At 35.2% G+C, this 19,725-nt stretch overlaps 2 protein-coding genes across 2 annotated transcripts; both read left to right on the forward strand.

Moving 5' to 3' along the window:
* The first annotated feature begins 10,756 nt into the window (after positions 1-10,756).
* LOC110806874 (ethylene-responsive transcription factor CRF5) lies at positions 10,757-12,895 on the forward strand. The gene has a single exon (XM_022031849.2). The coding sequence runs from the start codon at positions 11,443-11,445 to the stop codon at positions 12,409-12,411; it is 969 nt and encodes a 322-aa protein (XP_021887541.1). The 5' UTR covers positions 10,757-11,442; the 3' UTR covers positions 12,412-12,895.
* Positions 12,896-17,184: 4,289 nt separating this feature from the next.
* On the forward strand, positions 17,185-18,257 carry LOC110806878 (uncharacterized). The gene is made up of 2 exons (XM_022031854.2): positions 17,185-17,627; positions 17,745-18,257. The coding sequence occupies exons 1-2, from the start codon at positions 17,415-17,417 to the stop codon at positions 18,138-18,140; spliced, it is 609 nt and encodes a 202-aa protein (XP_021887546.2). The 5' UTR covers positions 17,185-17,414; the 3' UTR covers positions 18,141-18,257.
* Positions 18,258-19,725: the final 1,468 nt, after the last annotated feature.

Raw genomic sequence — 19,725 nt, forward strand, 5'->3', positions numbered from 1 at the left:
TCATGGCGGGAGTTGTCTTTAAGAGTTTTTTTTTTTTTTTTTAAGGGAACATTGTGAAAATAATGTTTATATGAATTTATGGTTAAGTTAGATCATAAGTTATGGGTGAAAATAGGTTTGAAACATATGTTTTCAGTGTACATCTGAACTTATCATCCCTCGGGCATTCCTGCTCTAAATTATGCTAGAAGGGGATTGTAAATAGATATGTGCTTACGTTTAGTTTTTTTGGTGTCTTCTCATATTTCTTATAAATCTAGATGGACGAATATAGTTTTTTAATTCTTCTGAATGATGTTTTGCCTTGGTTGCTCTTTTTTACCACTTTGTTCTTAATTTTATTGTGGTGATTTGTTAGCCTAATAAAACATATTTGTCATTGAATGGGTGCTCACAGCTTTTCATTCAACATTGTTTTTGAACTTGGATTCTCTTGAATAAGACCGGTGCATATTTTAGTATCTTATCTCATATTAAATGGGTTAGTGATGGCTCCTCTTATTTATAATTCAAATTGAATAACATTGGAGTTTTACCCCGTATGGCAAATACTTGAGACCAAACACTGGATTGAAGTCCTTACTAATCCATTTTCAAATGCTGGTATCATAAGACTTTATGTTCATAACAATTTTCTACACTTTTGCCTCCAACCCATTCTTGGTAATAATAACCTCCTTCCACAAGTTGCCTTTGCAGCTCGGAAACCTCCAAAGTGACTTAGGTAAAAGAGATTCTTCATAACCATAAGGGATTTTCATCTAGAATGTTGGTGCTCCACCCCAAATGTTCTTTTTTGCTTGGGAAACTGCAAAAGAACTCATTTTAATAATAGATAGTTGTCAAAAGCCTTAGACATGGTTTTGATCTTGGGAAAGTTTAATGGAGAAGAAGAAGAAGAAAACAGAGAAGATGGAGAACAAATAAGGGAGAAAATAGAAGATTTTTTTATTGATTTATGATATCCTTATAATCAATAAAAGGGGCCCTTTTTATAGGCCTAAATACATTAAATAAATTCATTATTTAAGGTGGAATCAAGCTTGCTAGAGTTGCATGGCCGAAATCGCGTAATGATGATGATCGGCGTCGTCTACGAGATGGGTTTGAAAAGTAGAGGCATCGGTTGTGGAGTCTTGTTAAAGTTTATCAACCCTAATTTCAGTTGTTCTTCATTTTTCCTGTTCTGCCCTTTTGTGTGCATATTTTCTTTTTTGCCATTCTTTCTGTAATAAACCCTAAGGGATTTCCTGACAATACCTTCCCATTAAACAGTAACCTTGTCCTCAATGTTGAGATGCGAAAATTGGTATTGTAAATACTCATAATCTTTCTATGTGCATTCTTTGGTTGGAGCTCCTTCCCAATGGATAAGGACTTGATCTACGAGCTGATTATCACATAATATAGTTTTATATTGTAAGATTTGTTGGGGTTGTACACCGATGAAGTCTTACATGGCCTGTGGGGGTAAGTCTTGTTGGATTTTTTATGTGCCAATAATGTATTTCTTGAGTTGGGACACATAGAAAACTGGGTGAATATTTGATTCTTCAGGTAATAGGAGCTTGTATACTACATTCTCAATTTTCTGAGACCATAGTATTGGATTGATAATTTGGAGTCTCGTCCTTTCTTGCGTGCTCCTTGTTTGAAAGGCTGTAGTTTGAGCAATACCCAGTCATCTACTTCAAAACTTCTCTCACTTTGATGATTATTTGCATATTGCTTGATTTTGACTTGTGCCTGTAAGAGTTATTGTCGCATGGTTCTATTGGCCTCTTCTCGCTCCGCTAGGACCATCTTTACGGAGGGTAATACATAGTTAAATTTTATAGAGTTGGAGAAATGTGGAGGTGGGTATTCATAGAGGGCTTGGAAAGGTGTCATTTTCAAGCTTGAATGGTACGAAGTGTTATACCATCATTCAGTCGTAGCTAACCATTTGGCCCAAGTCTTCGGTTGTTGGTTAGCCATACATTGTAGGTATATATTCAGATACTGATTAAGCCTTTCTATTTGTCTGTTAGACTGGGGGTGGTATGCGGTACTGAAGAGCAAATTTGTCCCTAGTGCCTTCATTAGTTCCTTCCAAAATAAACTCGTAAACATTTTATCTCGATCAGTTACTATGACCTATGGAATTCTAGTGCACCATCTCCATGAAACTTCGGGCTACTCCAGCTGCAGTGAAGGGATGTTGTAAGGGAATGAAATATCCGTAATTAGTAAAATGGTCCACTACCACTAATATAACGTCCTTATCTTCTAATTTGGGCAATTATTCAATGTAAGTCCATGGACATGTGGGTCTAGGTATGTGGTGGAATAAGGAGTGCTTGTAGTAATTTGGGAGTGGGAACTCGTTCTGTTTTGCAACGTTGACAAATATCGCACTGTTGGACCCATTGTAAAATTTGTTTCTTCATATTAAGCCAATAAAAGTATTGTTTGACCCTCTCATAAGTAGTTTGAACTCCAAAGTAACCCCCTATTGCTGAATCGTGGCATTGGTAAAATAATTGGTTGCGAAGTTCTTTTTTATCACCTATGACCAACCTCCCTTTATATCTCATTATCCCATGTTGTAGGAAAAAATGTGGTCTGTTGTTAGGAGAAACTATTAGTTCTGATAGCAATTGTTGGGTGAAGGGATCCTTGAAGTAATTGTCACTTATTTCCACCATCCAGACAAACATGGATGTAGAGAGGGTGTATAAGATTTCCATTTCAGAGTTAGGGGCGTCCCTCCTTGAAAGAGTATATGCTACCTTATTGGACAACAGTTGTTTGTATTAGATTGTGTAATTCAACTTAATAGCTTCAAGATACCCTTTTGTTGTACCATAGAGGAAACTTTTTGATCTAATAAGTACTTTAAACTATGTTGATCTGTTCTGATGACGAATGACGTTCCTTCTAAATAGTGTCGCCATTGTCCTATGGTATAGAGAACGACCATCAGCTCTTTCTCATAGACTGACTTTGTCTGATTCCTGGGACTGAGGGCTTGCTTATGAAGGCTATATGTTGGTTTTCTTGCATTAGGACTGCTCCAATTCCCTTGTTACTTGCATCTGTCTCAATAATAAAGGGATCTCCGAATTGGGGCAGTCATAGGACCGGGCTGGAAGTCATAACTGTCTTTAACAACTGAAAAGGTTGCTATGCCTCTGGATTCCATTCTAAGGCACTCTTTTTCAACAATTTGGTGAGAGGTTGGGCTATGATTCCATAATTTTGTATAAACTTGCGATAATATCTTGTTAAGTTAGAAAACCTCTAAGAGCCCTAATCATATGAGGAGTGGGCCAATTGACCATAGTTTCAATCTTTCGTGGGTCTGTTTCTACCATTCGGCCCGAGATGATATGCCCTAAATACTCTACCTCTGTATGAAAGAAACAACACTTGGATTTATTTACATATAACCTATTATCTCGGAGTGTCTTTAGAGCTTGGTTCAGATGGATAAGGTGCTCCTGCTCAGTGATACTATAAACTAAGATGTCATAAAAAAAGATCAATATAAACCTTCAGAGAAAAGCTTTGAATATGTGATTCATGGCAACCTGGAAAGTAGCGGGGGCATTGGTTAAGTTGAAAGGCATCATCCTGAATTCATAATGACCCTGATATGTTCTGAAAGTTATCTTGTGGATGTCTTCCTCATTGACCTTGATATAATGATATCTTGCCCTAAGATCAATATTAGAGAAGATATGTGCTCCATATAATTCATCAATAAGATCGTCACTGATGGGTATGAGAAACTTGTCTTTTACAATCAGAGACTTTAATTCTCTATAGTCCACGCAAAACCTCCACGTACCATCTTTCTTTTTTATGAGTAGTATCATTGAAGAGAATGGGCTACAACTGAGTCGTATTAATGAGTTTTTAGCATTTGTTGTATCTGCTTTTCTATTTCGTTCTTCTGATATAACGAATACCTGTAAGGTCGAATATTCAGGGCAACATCGTATTTGGACAAGGTGATGACATGATCGAAGGCTCTGGCTGGTGGCAACCCATGGGATTCTTGAAAGACATCCTAATATTGTCTAATTAGTGCTTCTAGTGCTGGGTTGGACATCTCAAAAGTAGGCACCTTCTCTGAAACTTCTATTATTAGAAATACTGTTCTACCTTCGACCACTTGCTTATGCTTGACCCACTATTTCACCTTTATTTCTCTTACCTTGGATGTTTAGCGAAAGTCACAACCCTACAATGATATTTGTAAATTTTTATAATTGAATCGTACCGTTGCATGGAGGAAGTCAAACATCATTAGGCTGAATTGCTTCATTCAGTCGACCTCTCTAATATCGTGCCATACCCTCCTAGTGAGATTATGGAGAAATTGTAAGTGAACTTATAGCCTTACATGGTACACATCACATATGGGATTCAAGGTGATTAAATGTCTTTTGTCATTGACGACCATAACTATTGAGGGTTTACTGTTGACCACTTGATTCTTGATCCATTTAGAAACTCCTTCGTTTAAAAAGAAATGTGAGCTTCCACTACCTAGTAGGACCAACACATCATGACCTGACAATTTTTCTCGTATTTTTAGGGTGCTCCCTGTGGTAACCCATTATATTGCTTGTAGCGACAAAGTGCTCGTAAGGTCATCGCCAACCTCTTTAGCTTCCTCAAAAGCTTTATTCTTCAGAGTCTCTTTTGGCATGATCTCCTCCACTACCATGACTGCTTTGTTAGAGCATCGGTACCCTGGAAAATACTTATCAGCAGGCTGTTGATTTTTTAGGATCTGATCCCTTCCCCGTGCCCCTGAAGGATCTGTCATGGTATCGGTCTCTTTTTAATGAGGGAGCTTCATAACTAGGAAAATAGGGATTGCAGAGCTCTATAACTGATTGTTCTTCCAGTAAGATCTGTTTGAATGTTTGATTGAGCGTTTGTGGCTTGAGGATCCTTATCATGGGTTGTAGCTATGGCATAAGGCCACTGATAAAAATGGATATAAAAATTTTTTCTAAAAGCATAGGGTTATCTACATTTATAAGAGAACGTAAGTATTCAAATTTTTCAATAAATTCGAGAACAGTACCTGTTTGGTATAACTTGGTGAACCCTTTTATGAAATCTTTTCAGAAATGTCCTCCAAATCGTCGGCATAGTTTTCCATGAAATATTCCTAATTTAGAGTATTAAAATTTGCTAACTATTTACGATACCATATGTTGGCAACTTTCCCCAATTATAGGGATGCAATCTACACTTTTTGTTCATCGAAAGTGTGGTGGACCATGAAATACTTTTCACAATGTCAGACCCGTCTACGAGGATTTCCTACTTCAAAAAGTGGAATTTCCACCTTAAGAAGTGCGTAAATGGGAGGCAGACTGGTTTGGTGTGGATTGCGAGTGGTCTAATGCGGTCCAGCAGCTCAAATGGGTGATTTCTGGGTAATCCGGTTCGGACCTGTTCTTGGTCAGGTTGGGTCAGACCCGGCCGGTTCGGACCGGATCGGGACAGAGTGATTCGAGTTGGTTCAGTCGAGTTCGTCGTGATCCGATCCCCTGTACAATTGGTTTCGGATCAAGGTAGCGGGACTGGCAACAAAAGAGACTCCGAGCCCTTGTTTTCTTACATCTATGCCTTACGGGAAAGGAAAAAAGGCTCCACCCGAATGGGTCTCGGCTTCCTATCGCTTTGAGTTTCCTTCGGCTTGGTCGGCGGTTCCGCCTCGGAGCAGCTCAAGTATCACGCTGAATTGTCTGCGTGATTCATCCATGAATGTTGATAGCTTTAAATCGACTTCTTTTATGGTAAGTGATTCGGGATTTTCTGGTTCGGTCATCGAGGCGTTCCCCTTCGACCGTGTTTAGGTGGCAATACCGGCGTATGATTTGGCCGGTTTTGGCTCTAATGCCATCTTGTCAAAAGTCTTAGAGATGACTCTAATCTTGGGAAAGTTTAATGAAAAAGAAGAAAAAGAAAACAGAGAAGATGAAGAACAAATAAGGGGGGAAATAGAAGACTTTTTTATTAATTTCTGATATCCTTACAATCGATGAAATGGACCTTTTTTATAGGCCTAAATACATTAAATAAATTCATTATTCAAGGTAGAATCAAGCTTGTTGGAGTTTTGCGACCGGAATCGCATTATGATGATGATCGGCTTCGTCTACGAAATGGATTTGGAAAGCAGAGGCATCGATTGTGGAGTCTTGTTAGGGTTGACCAACCCTAATTCCAATTCTTCATTTTTCCTGTTCTGCCCTTTTGTGTGCATATTTCTTTTTTTGCCATTTTTTCTGCAATAAATCCCAAGGGGTTTTCTGACAATAATCTTATGAGAAAAGATTTAATCACTGCTAACAGATGTTTCTTTTATAAAAGCTGCTCAGAGTCCTACAATCATTTGCTCCTATGGTGTCCTGTCTCTCACAAGCTCTGGACTATGGTTCTGGGTCTCTTGGGGATCTCATGGGTTGTTGCTGAGTCTGTTAATTGTGAACTACTAGCCTGGAAAAGACTTTGTAGGATAAATAAAAACTTCAGACTAATTTTCTTAATTATTTTATGGGTTATTTGGAAAAAAAGGAACAACTGTGCTTTTGAGGGTAATGAAGTTGATTTTGTCACTATCAAGAATAGATAATTTCATTTTTTTGGCTCTATTGTTTTAGGGCACACCTTTAATAGTTTGTATAACCTTTGTTATATTGTAAATATGTTCATTGATATGTAAATCTTTTGTACATGGGTGGTGCCCCGTTAGCGTCGTCACATCAATATACTTTATACTTTTATTTCAAAAGAAAAATAACTATAAAGGATCTAATATCGAGCCCATTCAAAATCAAAGTTTAGTCTACTTTTTATAAATAATAATTCTCGATTAAATAGTAGCTCACAAATTCTTTTACATCATAATTGTGTCATGCAATCAAATAGTAGGTCTGATATTCAACAAATTCTAGTTGGGAGATCTAGGTTTAACTTTTATTTACCAAATAAGTAGATTGTCCTTAACTTGTCTTGTATGAATAATGTAATGAGCAATCATGTGCTGTTTATGGAAATGTTTTGAACAATTTGTTTTTCCAAAAATGATTACGCAAAATGCATATATGCAGGGTACGGTTTAGGTGTGTAGTATGTGGGGAAGATTAAGGTGAACTTGTTGGTGTTTGTGGTATGCAGGAAAATATGAGTTGCAATCAGAGGTTGGTGAGGTCAGTATGTTTACCTACATGAGAGGCAATGGGAATTTCCTGAATTTTATCCTCCGGCTGTAATCAGTAGCAATTATTTCAAACAAGCCCGTTAAGGTTTGAGTTTGATGGGTTGAGTTTTTTAGGTTAAGCAATAAGTTGGGTTCACTTACAAACTTATTAACGGATTGCCTTAATGGACTTTGGTGGTAACAGGTCCAAGATTCGGGTGCGGTAAGGTTTTGGGACAAGCCTGGTAGAGTTTGAGTTTGATGGGTTAAAGGTGTAGCTGATATATCTGAAAGTGGTTATGGTTCTGACCAGTGAAATCTTGTTCCCTCTGGCTGTTCTCGAGCAAGGTCTCTTGCTTTCATGAGCTGCACTCCCTTCTTTGCTGATTTGCCTGTTATGAACATTCTAATAATTTCAGTTCCATTTCCCTTGCATCATCTTCTTAAGCTGTATTGCAGGTTGCATTCAGGACCAAGGTTTTTCACCCCATTATCAACACCAAGGAGAGTATTTTGCTTTGACATTGAATAACAATCTAGCCCTGCATTGACTGTACCCAAGGTTGTCATCCCTCAAAAATTTTCTTTCTTAACTCCCTATACTTAGTCCTCAGATTTTTCCTGATTCAAAGTTAGCACACAATGAGTGGTTTGACTGATTCGAAATAAATATTCAAAATATATATGATGGCTGTTCTTTCAAGTGGGCGGGAGGCAGTTGTTTCCTCTTTCAGGTGTTGCTCTCCTATCTGTTCCCTCTGGACTGATCCAAACCCAGGCGCTCTGTTGGTGCCAGAAATTGCTCATATGTACATGTCAACTGCAAGAAGCTGGAATCAGAAATACGTCATGGGTTAGCATTCTTCGCATTGCAGGCGATCAGGGCATTATCTCTGACTAATCCCGTTTATGTATAAAGAAGTGGTGATTTGTTTGCAACTCCTGTAACGAACAAGAGAAGATATATACAATTGATTTTCATAGAAGCAGGGAATCAATTGTTAGTGTTCTTTTTTTTTAATCAACAAACGAAACAAACAAACAAAAAAGAAATCTTCTATTGTTTATAGAAGTGATCTAAGTCATGTTGAGAGAGAAGTAATTATGTAAAGAATAGAAACTAGTTTTTGCAACCTCAATAAACTTTGCAAAACATGCAACTGTCAACCAGTATTTGCAAAATATCCTCACGAGAACGCTTTGATACTCGAATCAATACGTAAAGAAATAGAGATTAGCATTGAGAGTTGTTACAACATTTTGTATCTTATACGTGAGTTGAGTAAAAGTAGTATATAAGAGGATTAAGAGCAAACTTGAGTGTGAGCAAATAGATGAACTTAGCAGGCAATGAAATATGTTTTGAGTAAGTAAATATCACTACATTGTGGTGCTGTTCATTCCATACTTGATCTCCATTAATTTCGAATGTTTAAAACTATTTTTGGGGAGAGGGGAGATTATGATACCTTAAATTTGTAACAAATCAATATAAATCCTACGCTTGATTATGTTATTAGTATCATATCTAAATAAATAAATTCTTAAAGAAAAATAAGTGAAGGCCAATGTAAAAGGAAATGACTATGAGCACCTCATTTTGTGATGACACAATCCCATCTCAGTTTTCTACCTACTTTCCAATCAAATGAATTTCCTGCTCCTTGCTTGGTCTCCAAGCTTTCCTTCTTTATATATACATACATACATACATATATATATATATATATAGTTTATTTTTAATCTTAAAAAATAAAATTTTATTTTAATGATTTTAAATTGAATGAAATTGAGTGTTGACGTGGTTGTCCCACATGGAAATTCATAGTTCTCATTGCTTCCCTCTTTCAAGCATGGCACGCGTCTGCAAACTTGTACGGGGACAAGCCACACCATACTTGTTCTGCTAATTGTATTTTGCAAACATTACTATTATCACTTGGGTATGGGATATGCTTCTTTATCTCCCACTATTTGATACAGGAAGAATTATTAAATGTTTTTAAACATAAATAAATATATTATTGTTTTATTTTCTCAAAAATATTTGAAATAAACAAGTTATGATATGAATATATATATATATATTTGTGTACTTTTGCTTGTAGAGCACATAAATTGTTCTCAATGGAACATACAACCATCTAGAACCAAAATACCTCGAGAAATATAATGGGAAGAGTTTTAGAGTTTATTGTTGTCATCTAAACTCATGGAGGATAATCATAAGGCTATATTCTAATCATAAAAATTTTAACTAATAATTCTAACCTTATTTAGAGACACTGCATAACTACCTTCTCTTTTCTTTTTTTACCTTATTTCTTAAGAGATATTAACATCTAATCAGTAAACTTCTCTCTAACATACCAAAAGATCAACCTACATTTATTTACAAATAGTTTAAATTGAACCCAAAATTTAAAGACCTAATTAATTAAATGTTATAAGATTGATCATCAACATTAGGTAAATGACTATGTTTTATGTTAAAATTCAACCTTGGTTGAAAAAGAACAAACATTCTTAGTTCACTCACAAGTAGAAGTTATATTCAATTTCATTTAGTATACTAACTAAATAGAATTGGACAAATAACCTATAAGTAATACCTTCTAACCTCTATTATTATTCACTTATTATAAAGTTTTAATAGTTTATGTAAACTAATTGTTATACTTAATTACTAGATAATTGTGATCATGCTAAATGCGTTAACATTGATAAAAAATAAAGGTTTTCTTAATAAATTATATATCGAAAACTTATTGTATAATCAAATTGCATAAAAAAAATTTAATTCTGAAATGAATTCATATTTTATATTAATTTCTTCAAATTCTCTTATCTTTGTTGATAAATAATCTTTAAGTAAAATATTGTATTTTTTAGTTTATTTTTAAAAAGAGTTGTATAAATTTAAATGAAGAAGTATATTAGTAAGCAAGTGCTAATTTATAAGATTAGCTTAGAGCATGATTTTCTTAGAGTTATGTCAGAATAAATTTTTCTCGTAAATTTCATAAATATAACATAAATGATCGATTAAAATGATTAAGAAATGAAGTCACATAAAATTAAAATAATATAATATAAAAATTATTAATTTTGGTAAAGTTTAAAAAATGAAAATTATGTGTATATTTATACAATAAATTTGTTAATATTATTCAAAACAAACTGTGAAAGCTCAAATAGAAGCAGTAAAAACTGCATCAAGTAAAACGTCCATTTTATTATTTGAACTTTAATTTGGTCAATGCCAGAAAAAAATTAATCTGTCAATAAATAAATAGTATTAGGCACTGTTTAGTCAACTAAAATATCGGATCTTTATTTTTATTTTAATTTGAAGAAATTTAAATTTTGGTCAAAATTAAAATTGGAAATAATTACGTAATTATTCGACAACTTAAAAACAAACAAGATTGATTGGTCACTACACTCTTGGTTGACAAGCAAAGTGGTCATTAATAAGCTTGCGATATTAATATAATAAACTATTCTTATTCTTATTTATTAAAAATTAAAACTCGGATTTCCCCGGTCAAAGTACTGGCTAACAGGTCTGTGACCAAATAATATGACAAACGTGACTAATATCACAGTGAGTATTGCTACAACCACTGCCTGTCACGCTACACGCTCACGGAGTGTAATCAGAGGCAATCAAAGTGTCTGTATTAGGGGGAGGGTGGGACTTGGAAGAAGCTTTCCAATGCTTTTCAAGCGTGTAGGGCACGATCATCACCCGCGATTGGGGCCAGCCAAAGTTGCTTGGAGATCAAGCTTGATCGGAGGGACCAATCGCTTTTACCGGGACATATATCCACGTGGCAAGAATCAAGCGTAGATGTCGGGATGCGGCGAACCGTTTGGGATCTCCGGTGGTGACCGGAATCTCCGCCCGTAACCATCACCAATTTAATATGATTTATTATATTTATCATATTTATTTCCTGAATTAAATCATATTAACAATTCAAACTTCTTAAACCGAATGTGATAATAAATAATATTAAAAAATAAAAAGACGGCCTAATTACGATCCTCCTTCTCCTCCTATAAAACAGTGATTCCTTCCCTTTTGACTCTTCTCTGCAACTGAACCTCCCCTGTTTACTCTCCATTCTCCATCTAGCTTTCTCTCTCTCTCTCTCTCCCTCTCTCTCTCTCTCTCTCTCTCCGTCTACTTTTAATTCATAAAATCAAAATCATTCCCTAACGAAGAAATGAATCAGTCGATTTCACCTTCCCGAATGAAGTATACAGAGCAGCGTTCAGTTACAGTCAAGCATTTGAAATCATCAACCAGGTGGACTCCATTAGAGTCCCCGAGACTGGTTAGAATCTCAGTCACCGATTGTGATGCCACAGACTCATCCAGCGGAGAAGACAACGACGACACGTGTCGCCGCCATCACCAGCAAAGGATAAAGAAACTCATCAACGAGATCAAACTCCAGGACTCTTCAACATCGAACACAGTCCGTGTGAAACCTAGACCTAAGCACTGTGCGACGGGTACCGGCAAATCATCAAGGCAGTACTATCCGAATGGCAACAAGTATCGTGGAGTAAGGCAGAGACCATGGGGAAGGTGGGCGGCGGAGATCAGGGATCCGAGAAGCGGAACGAGGCTCTGGCTTGGCACGTATGATACGGCGGAAGAGGCTGCAATGGTCTATGACCGAGCTGCAATTCGTATTAAAGGCTCTGACGCTCACACCAACTTCCCTAAACCCTCGGTGCCAACAGAGATTGACGTTGAGACTATCTCTAGTTATGATTCTAGCAGAGAGTCTCACAGTCTCTGTTCTCCTACCTCTGTTCTTGAATTCCAGGCAGAAGCTGAATTAAGAACAGAGCTGGAACCAGAGCCTAGCTCCAAGCCCGTAAACACTGCATGGCCACCGGTACAAAAACCCTCGGAAGAGCCACAGGGTTTACAAGGCGACTTCTTATCATCAGATCCGTTTTTATACAGTGATATCTTCAACTACGAGATTCCTGCTCCTATTTTCTTCGATGAAATTATTGAAGCAGAACCAGTTTCAAAGCAAGATGAGTATGGTGATGATTTCTCGTTTAAACTTGATGAGGATTTGGGGTCATGTTTATGGGATGTGGACAGCTACTTCGAAGACCCTTTTCCCGTCGAATCCACACTGAACCCGGCTCTTACCTATCTTTCTCAGTAGTGGCTCCGCTCCTCTGTTCCAGCCTGCAGATTGAATCATGGCCCTCCATGTTAACATGCACGGTTCAGATTTGTTTGAGTTAGAGAGCAGTATTTTATTTCCACGGTAAATATATTATATCTTTCGGATTCGGGTTTGGGTTTTTGGTTTCACTTCCGGTTCATTTGCTGGTAAATTCCGAGTGGAGTTTTGGATAAGGTTTGCATCTCCTCCATTAGTGTCAGTCACCACCAACACGAAATGCAAAGTATATATGTGTAAATCATTTTGCTTTTCAGGTCTTTATTTATTTATTTATTATTATTATTATTATTATTATTATTATTATTATTATTATTATTATTATATCTATGTTAAATAGAGTCAAAAGCGTGTTTTTTAAGTATTGTGTTAGGGGGATCTCCACATCTATTTTCATTTTGCTGTTACTCCCATTTGTTATCTTTTGTTTTTTCCTCCATCATGAGTAGATTTTGATTTTGAATTGCTCTGTTTCTTGCTTTAATCTCTGTTTCTTTTTAATGGTGCATTTACCAAGTGGGTTCCCATGTTCCATGGCTATCCAGTTTGAACTCTCTATAACCATACACTAACTTACGCATTCACATGTTGGTCATTCATTTCTTCAAGCTTCACATACTTTCAATTCCATTTTTCAGATTTGAAGCAATTATATTCGTCAATCTTTGATGGGATTTGATTGGAGTACAATAAAATCCCACATAAATGTAAGGGTATGTATGTTCTTGGCCATTCTAAAGACTCTTATGATTTGGTCACGGTGGTGGGTAGAGGAGATGACAATGGGTTTGGTCATTTCATTTTCCAAATTTATTGCTATTGACTTATCCCCCGTTTTCAAGATCCTAAAAAGCTTTTGAAATAAAACAGGAAACTTAGGGATGTGGGTAATAATACATGAGACAAATGAATGAATGAAACATCATTAACACATAAGAACAAATAAGATTGCTCTAAAACAACAAGAATATTTTCTAGCAGTCACCAGTTATACAAGTGACAGTGAAAGGTCCTCAAAGGGCAAAAATCTTGAGAACTCAAATTCTGGTCCTACATAGATATTGCCAGCACCCACTTGGCTGTGCGTAATTAAGGCAAATTCTGAACTTGGCTAAACCTTTGTGGTCTGTTCTAGGCTTCTGCAACACATCAAAGAAACCAAGTATTTTAATCTCGAAAATGGTGGTGGGTTTAATTAGTGGGGAGCCGTAGCAAATCCAGAAAATAGGAAATCTCCGGCGTGGTTGAGGTTGAATTGCCGGCAGAGAAGTATCTTTTTGTTGCGGCGTGTCTAACGTCTAATCCGCAGGCTTTTGACTCACGCTGGTTTGTAAAGATGTGGAAATAATGGAATGTTCAAACTTGAAAATCACACTCCATAATTGCACAATCTAAAATAAAATAAAGTAAAATGGAGATATCAAAGAAGATGTTCAAAATCAGATTCAGACCCACTTGCTACTTCTTTTCGACAAACAAGTTCAGACCCACTTGCAACTTGTTTTAAGGTTTGTAGCTTCCATTGCCATTTGGGTCCTTCTCTTCACCACCTTCCTAATTCAATTGTTCTGGAAAATGAGAAAAATGTTAAGGTGGCATAATTTTCTCTGTGGCCTCTGGTCTTCAATCATATTTTCTTGTCAAATGTGCTCAAGATACATTTTAATTTAAAAAACATTATGAAAAAGTATTAAAATGTCATAAACTTTTATTTAGGCTAAAACAAGAAAGCTCATATGCACAAAACTTTGAGTTTAAGAGCTTTCAGGCGATAACTTATAGCCTCTTTAACCGTTCTATTAAGCCACTAATGCCTCTAGTCAAAATGATAAATTACAAACTCTGTCGCTACGTCTAATTTAATAATTTTAATTATAAAGACTTAATTAATGTTAGATACAAATTAATAAAATATCTCAAACTGATGAATTTTCAATAATAAAAGAATAAACTGTTATAGTGCTATACTCTATTTAAATGCACATATAATTTTTAATAGACATAATTAATTGTTTTTTTTAATTATATTAAAAAATTTATTAAGTTTCCCAAACATTTGATAATTTTTTTAAAATATATAAAAGTGAAATGATCAAAAGTTACCTCATTTTAAAGTACAAAAAAAAAAGTAATATAATCCATACTATTTGTTAATCCGTCTTAATAAAATTTATATTTTGCATAAAGATGTAAATATTGGTATAATATATATCAATATAAAATGATGAAAGAAATATATAATTAAGTGTTTTTTAAGCAAATATATAATTTGTAGAGAGTTTTATTTACAGTTTCTTAACTAAAAATAATGAAAGAACCATATAAAATGATAATAATTCATTTAATAGGAATTAGATGTAGATTTGACATAAACCTGTGATATCTTAATTAATTTATTGATTTTAGAGGGGGGGTGATTAATGGCCGTGCTTGTATGAGATTTGTGGCTAATCATCAGGAAAAGACATCATGCAGTATGATGCTCTTATTAATAATTAATTATTAGTTAAGTAATTAAAAGTGATAAAACCATTGCTTACTCATAAAGCGATTTCTTCATAAATAAAGGAAGTGGGTTTAGTTATTAAAAGTTTGGAGAAAGTGGTGTTTAAGAGAGTTCACAAGATTTCGACTTTTTATCATAATATTTTTAGGTTGCATTTGACTTGATTTTTTTTTTTTTTAAAAAAAATTATCTTATAATTTTAAATTTTATATATTTTTATACGTAAATAATTAATTAGATAATAGTTATCTTTACTTATTTTTATAAATAAATAAATTCAAATCTAAACTGTCCCTTATCTAACTCAGAAGATATGCAAGCACACGTTTCATCTCATTATCAAAATATATGGTGTAGTTATCAAATCGAAATATATGATGTGCTTAATTATCAAAACAGCTTGGGGGAGTAAATACAGACACACGTATGTACATATATATATATATATATATATATTAGGAGGAAGAACCAAGTGAAACAAAACTTACCAAATTGGGTAAAGGAGTTAAAAAAAAGGAAAACACAAAGGAAATCTTGGGTTCACTGTTTTGTCGGTTAATGCGGGCTTGAGCTGCTGCACTCTCTTGTTTCTCTGTCCCTGAAAAGCAACTTCGTACAACCCTGACCGAACCTGTTTCCAGTAAAAAAAAGTTGACATTTGAATTTTGGTTCACCTCCCAAACTGCATTTAATATATTTTTTGTAGCAATTAGAATTTATATTTTGTGTAACATATGTCATACTATTGATCGAACCATATACATTTTTTAAATCATGGTATAAGCATCTGAAATACAAAGACCTAAAATAAAAAGAAAGAATGATAATAATAAGGGGAAAAAAATAAAGTTAAAAAGATATTCCAAGATAAGAATTACAGAGAGAGTAGATATATGCTGAGCTTTTTGACCGCAAGGAACATGTGACTAAGGCCTGAGCCCATTTCACTACTTATATATATATATATAATATTATCTTGGGCCAGAACCCTTAAAAAAGGAAATGATTTAAGAAAAAAGAAAGGCCGTCAGATATGATTTTCCTACCCGAGAACACGTCTGGTAAGATCTTTCTCTCATTAATATCAGCTCAGTAGGGTCCCGCGTATATCATACTTTTTTTTCTTTTTTGATGGCGCATCGTATTTTTTTTCTTGTTAGTATCAGTTCTTGCACCGGTTTCATCTTCTTCTACTGTTTAAATCCTTTTGTTTTTTGTCTTGTTTTTTTTTTTTTTGTTCCGACAAACTCTTTTGTTTCTTCTACTGTTTTGTTTACTCGTGGTGAAAATTAATATGCTCGCGTCAATTTGTCTTGCAATGTTTATTTATCTTTCTGACAATAATAAAACCTAAGAGGGGAAATCTCTGAACGGCGTCGTATGGTTTCTGGACAATTAATGCAGGAATGGTCTGAAGTGGACTTGGGCCCAGTTGGTGCTTAAGAGCCACAATTAATTTGAGATTAAGAGAGAGATGGAAATGAGTTTTGTAAGTCATTGGTAAGAAAATAAAACGGGGTAATATTAGGTTTTAAAAAAGAAACTTGGGCTGGCTGATTTTAACTTTGGAAAGACATATTTGTTGAATATTAATTATTAAAAATAAAAATAAAAAAAATTTCTCAATATTAATTTGATTGAATGGTTGCTATTTTCTTAATTTTATAAGAATTTTTATGCATTTTTCCTCTGTATTAGTTAAGAAATTATATTACAATTAAAGTATATAAATTTTTATTAAGATGCATACAAAAATTAAATAAAAATAATTATTATTAAATGAATTAACTCGAATAGTTGTACAGACATATTTTGTTCCCCCTGCTTTTTTAATTCATATAAGATAAAAATAATAGTTGACTATCTATCATGTTGGTATGTAATCAACATTCATCTCTTAACTGGCTTATTACTATCCCACCCAATACTCTCTCTATGAAATTAAATTGTACATTTGTCTATGTATTCGTTAGGAGTTTAATTATTTTGGGTTTAAAGACTAACATGTTGTTATTGACGTATTATTACTAATTAATTAAAAGAGGAACGTGCGTATCATGTTGGTCGTGATAATCATATGAATAATAGCAGGAAGACAGTAGCTGGTGGGTGGGTGGATGTGACTGAGAATGAGTAAGTGGGGTATAACACAGCTAATCTTACCCACCTCCAAACAAAACTTCCCTTTAAAGCAAAACCCTCAAAAAGAAAAAACAAACCAAACCATAAATCATTACTACAACCCACCACAAACGCAACCCATGTAAAAATTAAAAAGAAAACGACTTAACCAAGAAAGAGAAAAGCTGAAAAAAAAAAAAAAAAACTGCTCTTAAAAGAAGAGCACATGTACTTATACTGTATATCATGAAAAAATTAAAAAAAAAAAAAAAAAAGATAATGGAGTTACAGAAAAGCTCTATCTATATATGATGGAGTTGGGTCAATCTGAGACATCGATATTGGGATATGTTTAATGGAGTTTAGTTATAAGAAGCTGCAGAATCTGACGGAAAGAGCATGGGTTTTGCACGACAGGCTTGACCATCAAATCAACAATACCATAATCTTCTGCAATTCGTGTTTCCATCATCATGTTGCTGCCCAGACTGCTTTTCAAGATCGCCAGCCATTGATTGCCATCAGAGATTCCTTGAAGGAACTCCAGAATTTGCTTCTCGACTTACAGGTTCTTCAAATACTTTTCTCTTCTTAATTTCCACTATAATTTAGATGTCCAGCAATTGGGTGGGTCTGTTTGAAATGTTAAATTGTTTAAGCGGAGAATATATATGTGTACATGCAGAGGCTGCAGTCATGGCAGATGATAGAAAGGAATGCAGCAGTCAGTCGCTTGGAAGAGAGCAGAGGAATGCTGATGGAACAAGTAACAAAATATAAAGGAAGAGACTTTGGGGTAATCAAAGAGTTGAAGACCTCGTTTGGCAATAAAAAATTTTGGGATTTGAAGGCAATTAGAGGAGAGAAAAACTTTAGAAAGAAAAAGGGTTTTGATTTTCTCACAGATTATGTCAAAGCATTAATGAATTTTGGGGAAAGTAGAAGGTGGCATATTGGGGTGGGATTAGCAATAAAACTACTTCTGCTTCCATTGAGTGTTTCATCTGCATTTCGTTATTTTTCACACAGAAGAAAAATTCTTTCAAACACCCCTCTAGATGTCTTCTGTGGCAGGGGATGATTCCGTGTTTTCTTTTCCATCCCTAAATTATTTTATATATGTATATATATAGATGCATATGTATACTTGAGAGTTGTTATTACATATATAGATACACATTTATACAGGGGTTTTATATTTTATTGAATACAAAAATAGTACAATGCTAGTTTGGAATATAAAGCCATATATATATATATGTTTAAAAAATTGTCGGATGATTAAATTAATAGTTAAATAATAGATAGATATAAACAATAATAATAAAGTTAACAATGCAAGATTTATAAAATTAATTTTTGAAATTACAGAATCTATTTGGATATAAAAATAAAACTAGAGCTGTTAAATGAAGAGTAAGAGTATACTACTCATTTTGGTATTTAAGTCATTTTTTAATTTTATTTTAATTTGTCATAGTCAAAAATATTTTAAAATTATAAAAAGTAGTTCTTGGTCTATTACAATTTGTAATTTGAATAAATATTTCATTCTTTTACAATACTCAAAATCATATTATATAGTTAAAGTTATATTTGTAACACCCAAATGAAAATAAATATTTTATTTATTTATTTTCATTATTATTATTTATTTATTTAGATTTTTATTTAATTCAATTTAATTTAATTCAATAAAAATAAAAATAAAAATAATAATAAAATTGGGTAAAAATATTAATTGGATTTAATTGAAATTGATTTTAGAAAAAAGGGGTAAAAATTTAGATTCTAAAGGTATTTTTGAAAATAAAATTGGAAACCAGGGGTCAAAACGTAATTTAGAAAAGTTGTGCCACGTCAGTACCACGTCAGCAGCCACGTCAGCGGCCCGGTCAACAGCCCCGGCCAACCAGGACGCGCCGCGTGGCAAGGACGCGCCGCGTGGCAAGGACACGCTGACCAGGGGACGGGCCACGGGGGCAATCCGCGTGCGCGCGATCAGACGGCCCAGATCCGTTCCCGCGCGCACGGACGGCCCAGATTGCATCGCGATGAATGGTTTAGATTTAATCCCAATTAAATCGCGATCGAACGGCCCAGATTTAATCTTGATGGATAGTCAAGATTAAAAGGCAGAGGGTATAAATACCCCAACCCACACTTGACCAAAGAAACCCTAGCCGGCAATGCTCGCCAGAGAAGAAGAACCAGACACCGGAGGTGCCGGCTGCCGCCACCCGCCGCCGCACCGGAAAAGTTTCCGACCGCCGATCGAGGTAATTTTTCTCCCTCTTGCTCGTTTTTTGACGCTGAGTCCGCTTATGGCCAAACCGGAACCAAACCACCGGCCAAACGGCCGGAAAACTCAGCCGAAACCCGCCTCCTCGGTTTTTGCCTCCGATGAGGCCCTTCCCGGCCTCCGTTTGATGCAAATTTTATACCACTGTGATCACGTGCTCCCGCGTGAGTCGCGTTTTGATGTTTGGCTCCGATCAACCTGTAAAAAAAAGAACGGTGATCACAGTGGTATAAAATTTGCATCGAACGGAGGCTGGAAAGGGCCTCATCGGAGGCAAAAATAGAGAGGAGTCGCGGCGGCGCCGCCGGACTTCGGCTGGATTTTTTGGCCGTTTGGCCGGTGGTTTGGCCATAGACGGACTCAG

The sequence above is a fragment of the Carica papaya genome, chromosome 5 (genome assembly GCF_054855325.1).
Source record: "Carica papaya isolate Zhongbai chromosome 5, ASM5485532v1, whole genome shotgun sequence".
Taxonomy (NCBI): domain Eukaryota; kingdom Viridiplantae; phylum Streptophyta; class Magnoliopsida; order Brassicales; family Caricaceae; genus Carica; species Carica papaya.

Excerpts from the sequence above, each read along its gene's own strand:
- LOC110806878 (XM_022031854.2), top strand. The coding sequence starts at position 17,415 with ATGGAGTTTAGTTATAAGAAGCTGCAGAATCTGACGGAAAGAGCATGG. Across the intron at positions 17,628-17,744 it reads ATTTGCTTCTCGACTTACAG|AGGCTGCAGTCATGGCAGAT; the intron begins GTTCTTCAAATA and ends GTGTACATGCAG.
- LOC110806874 (XM_022031849.2), top strand. The coding sequence starts at position 11,443 with ATGAATCAGTCGATTTCACCTTCCCGAATGAAGTATACAGAGCAGCGT.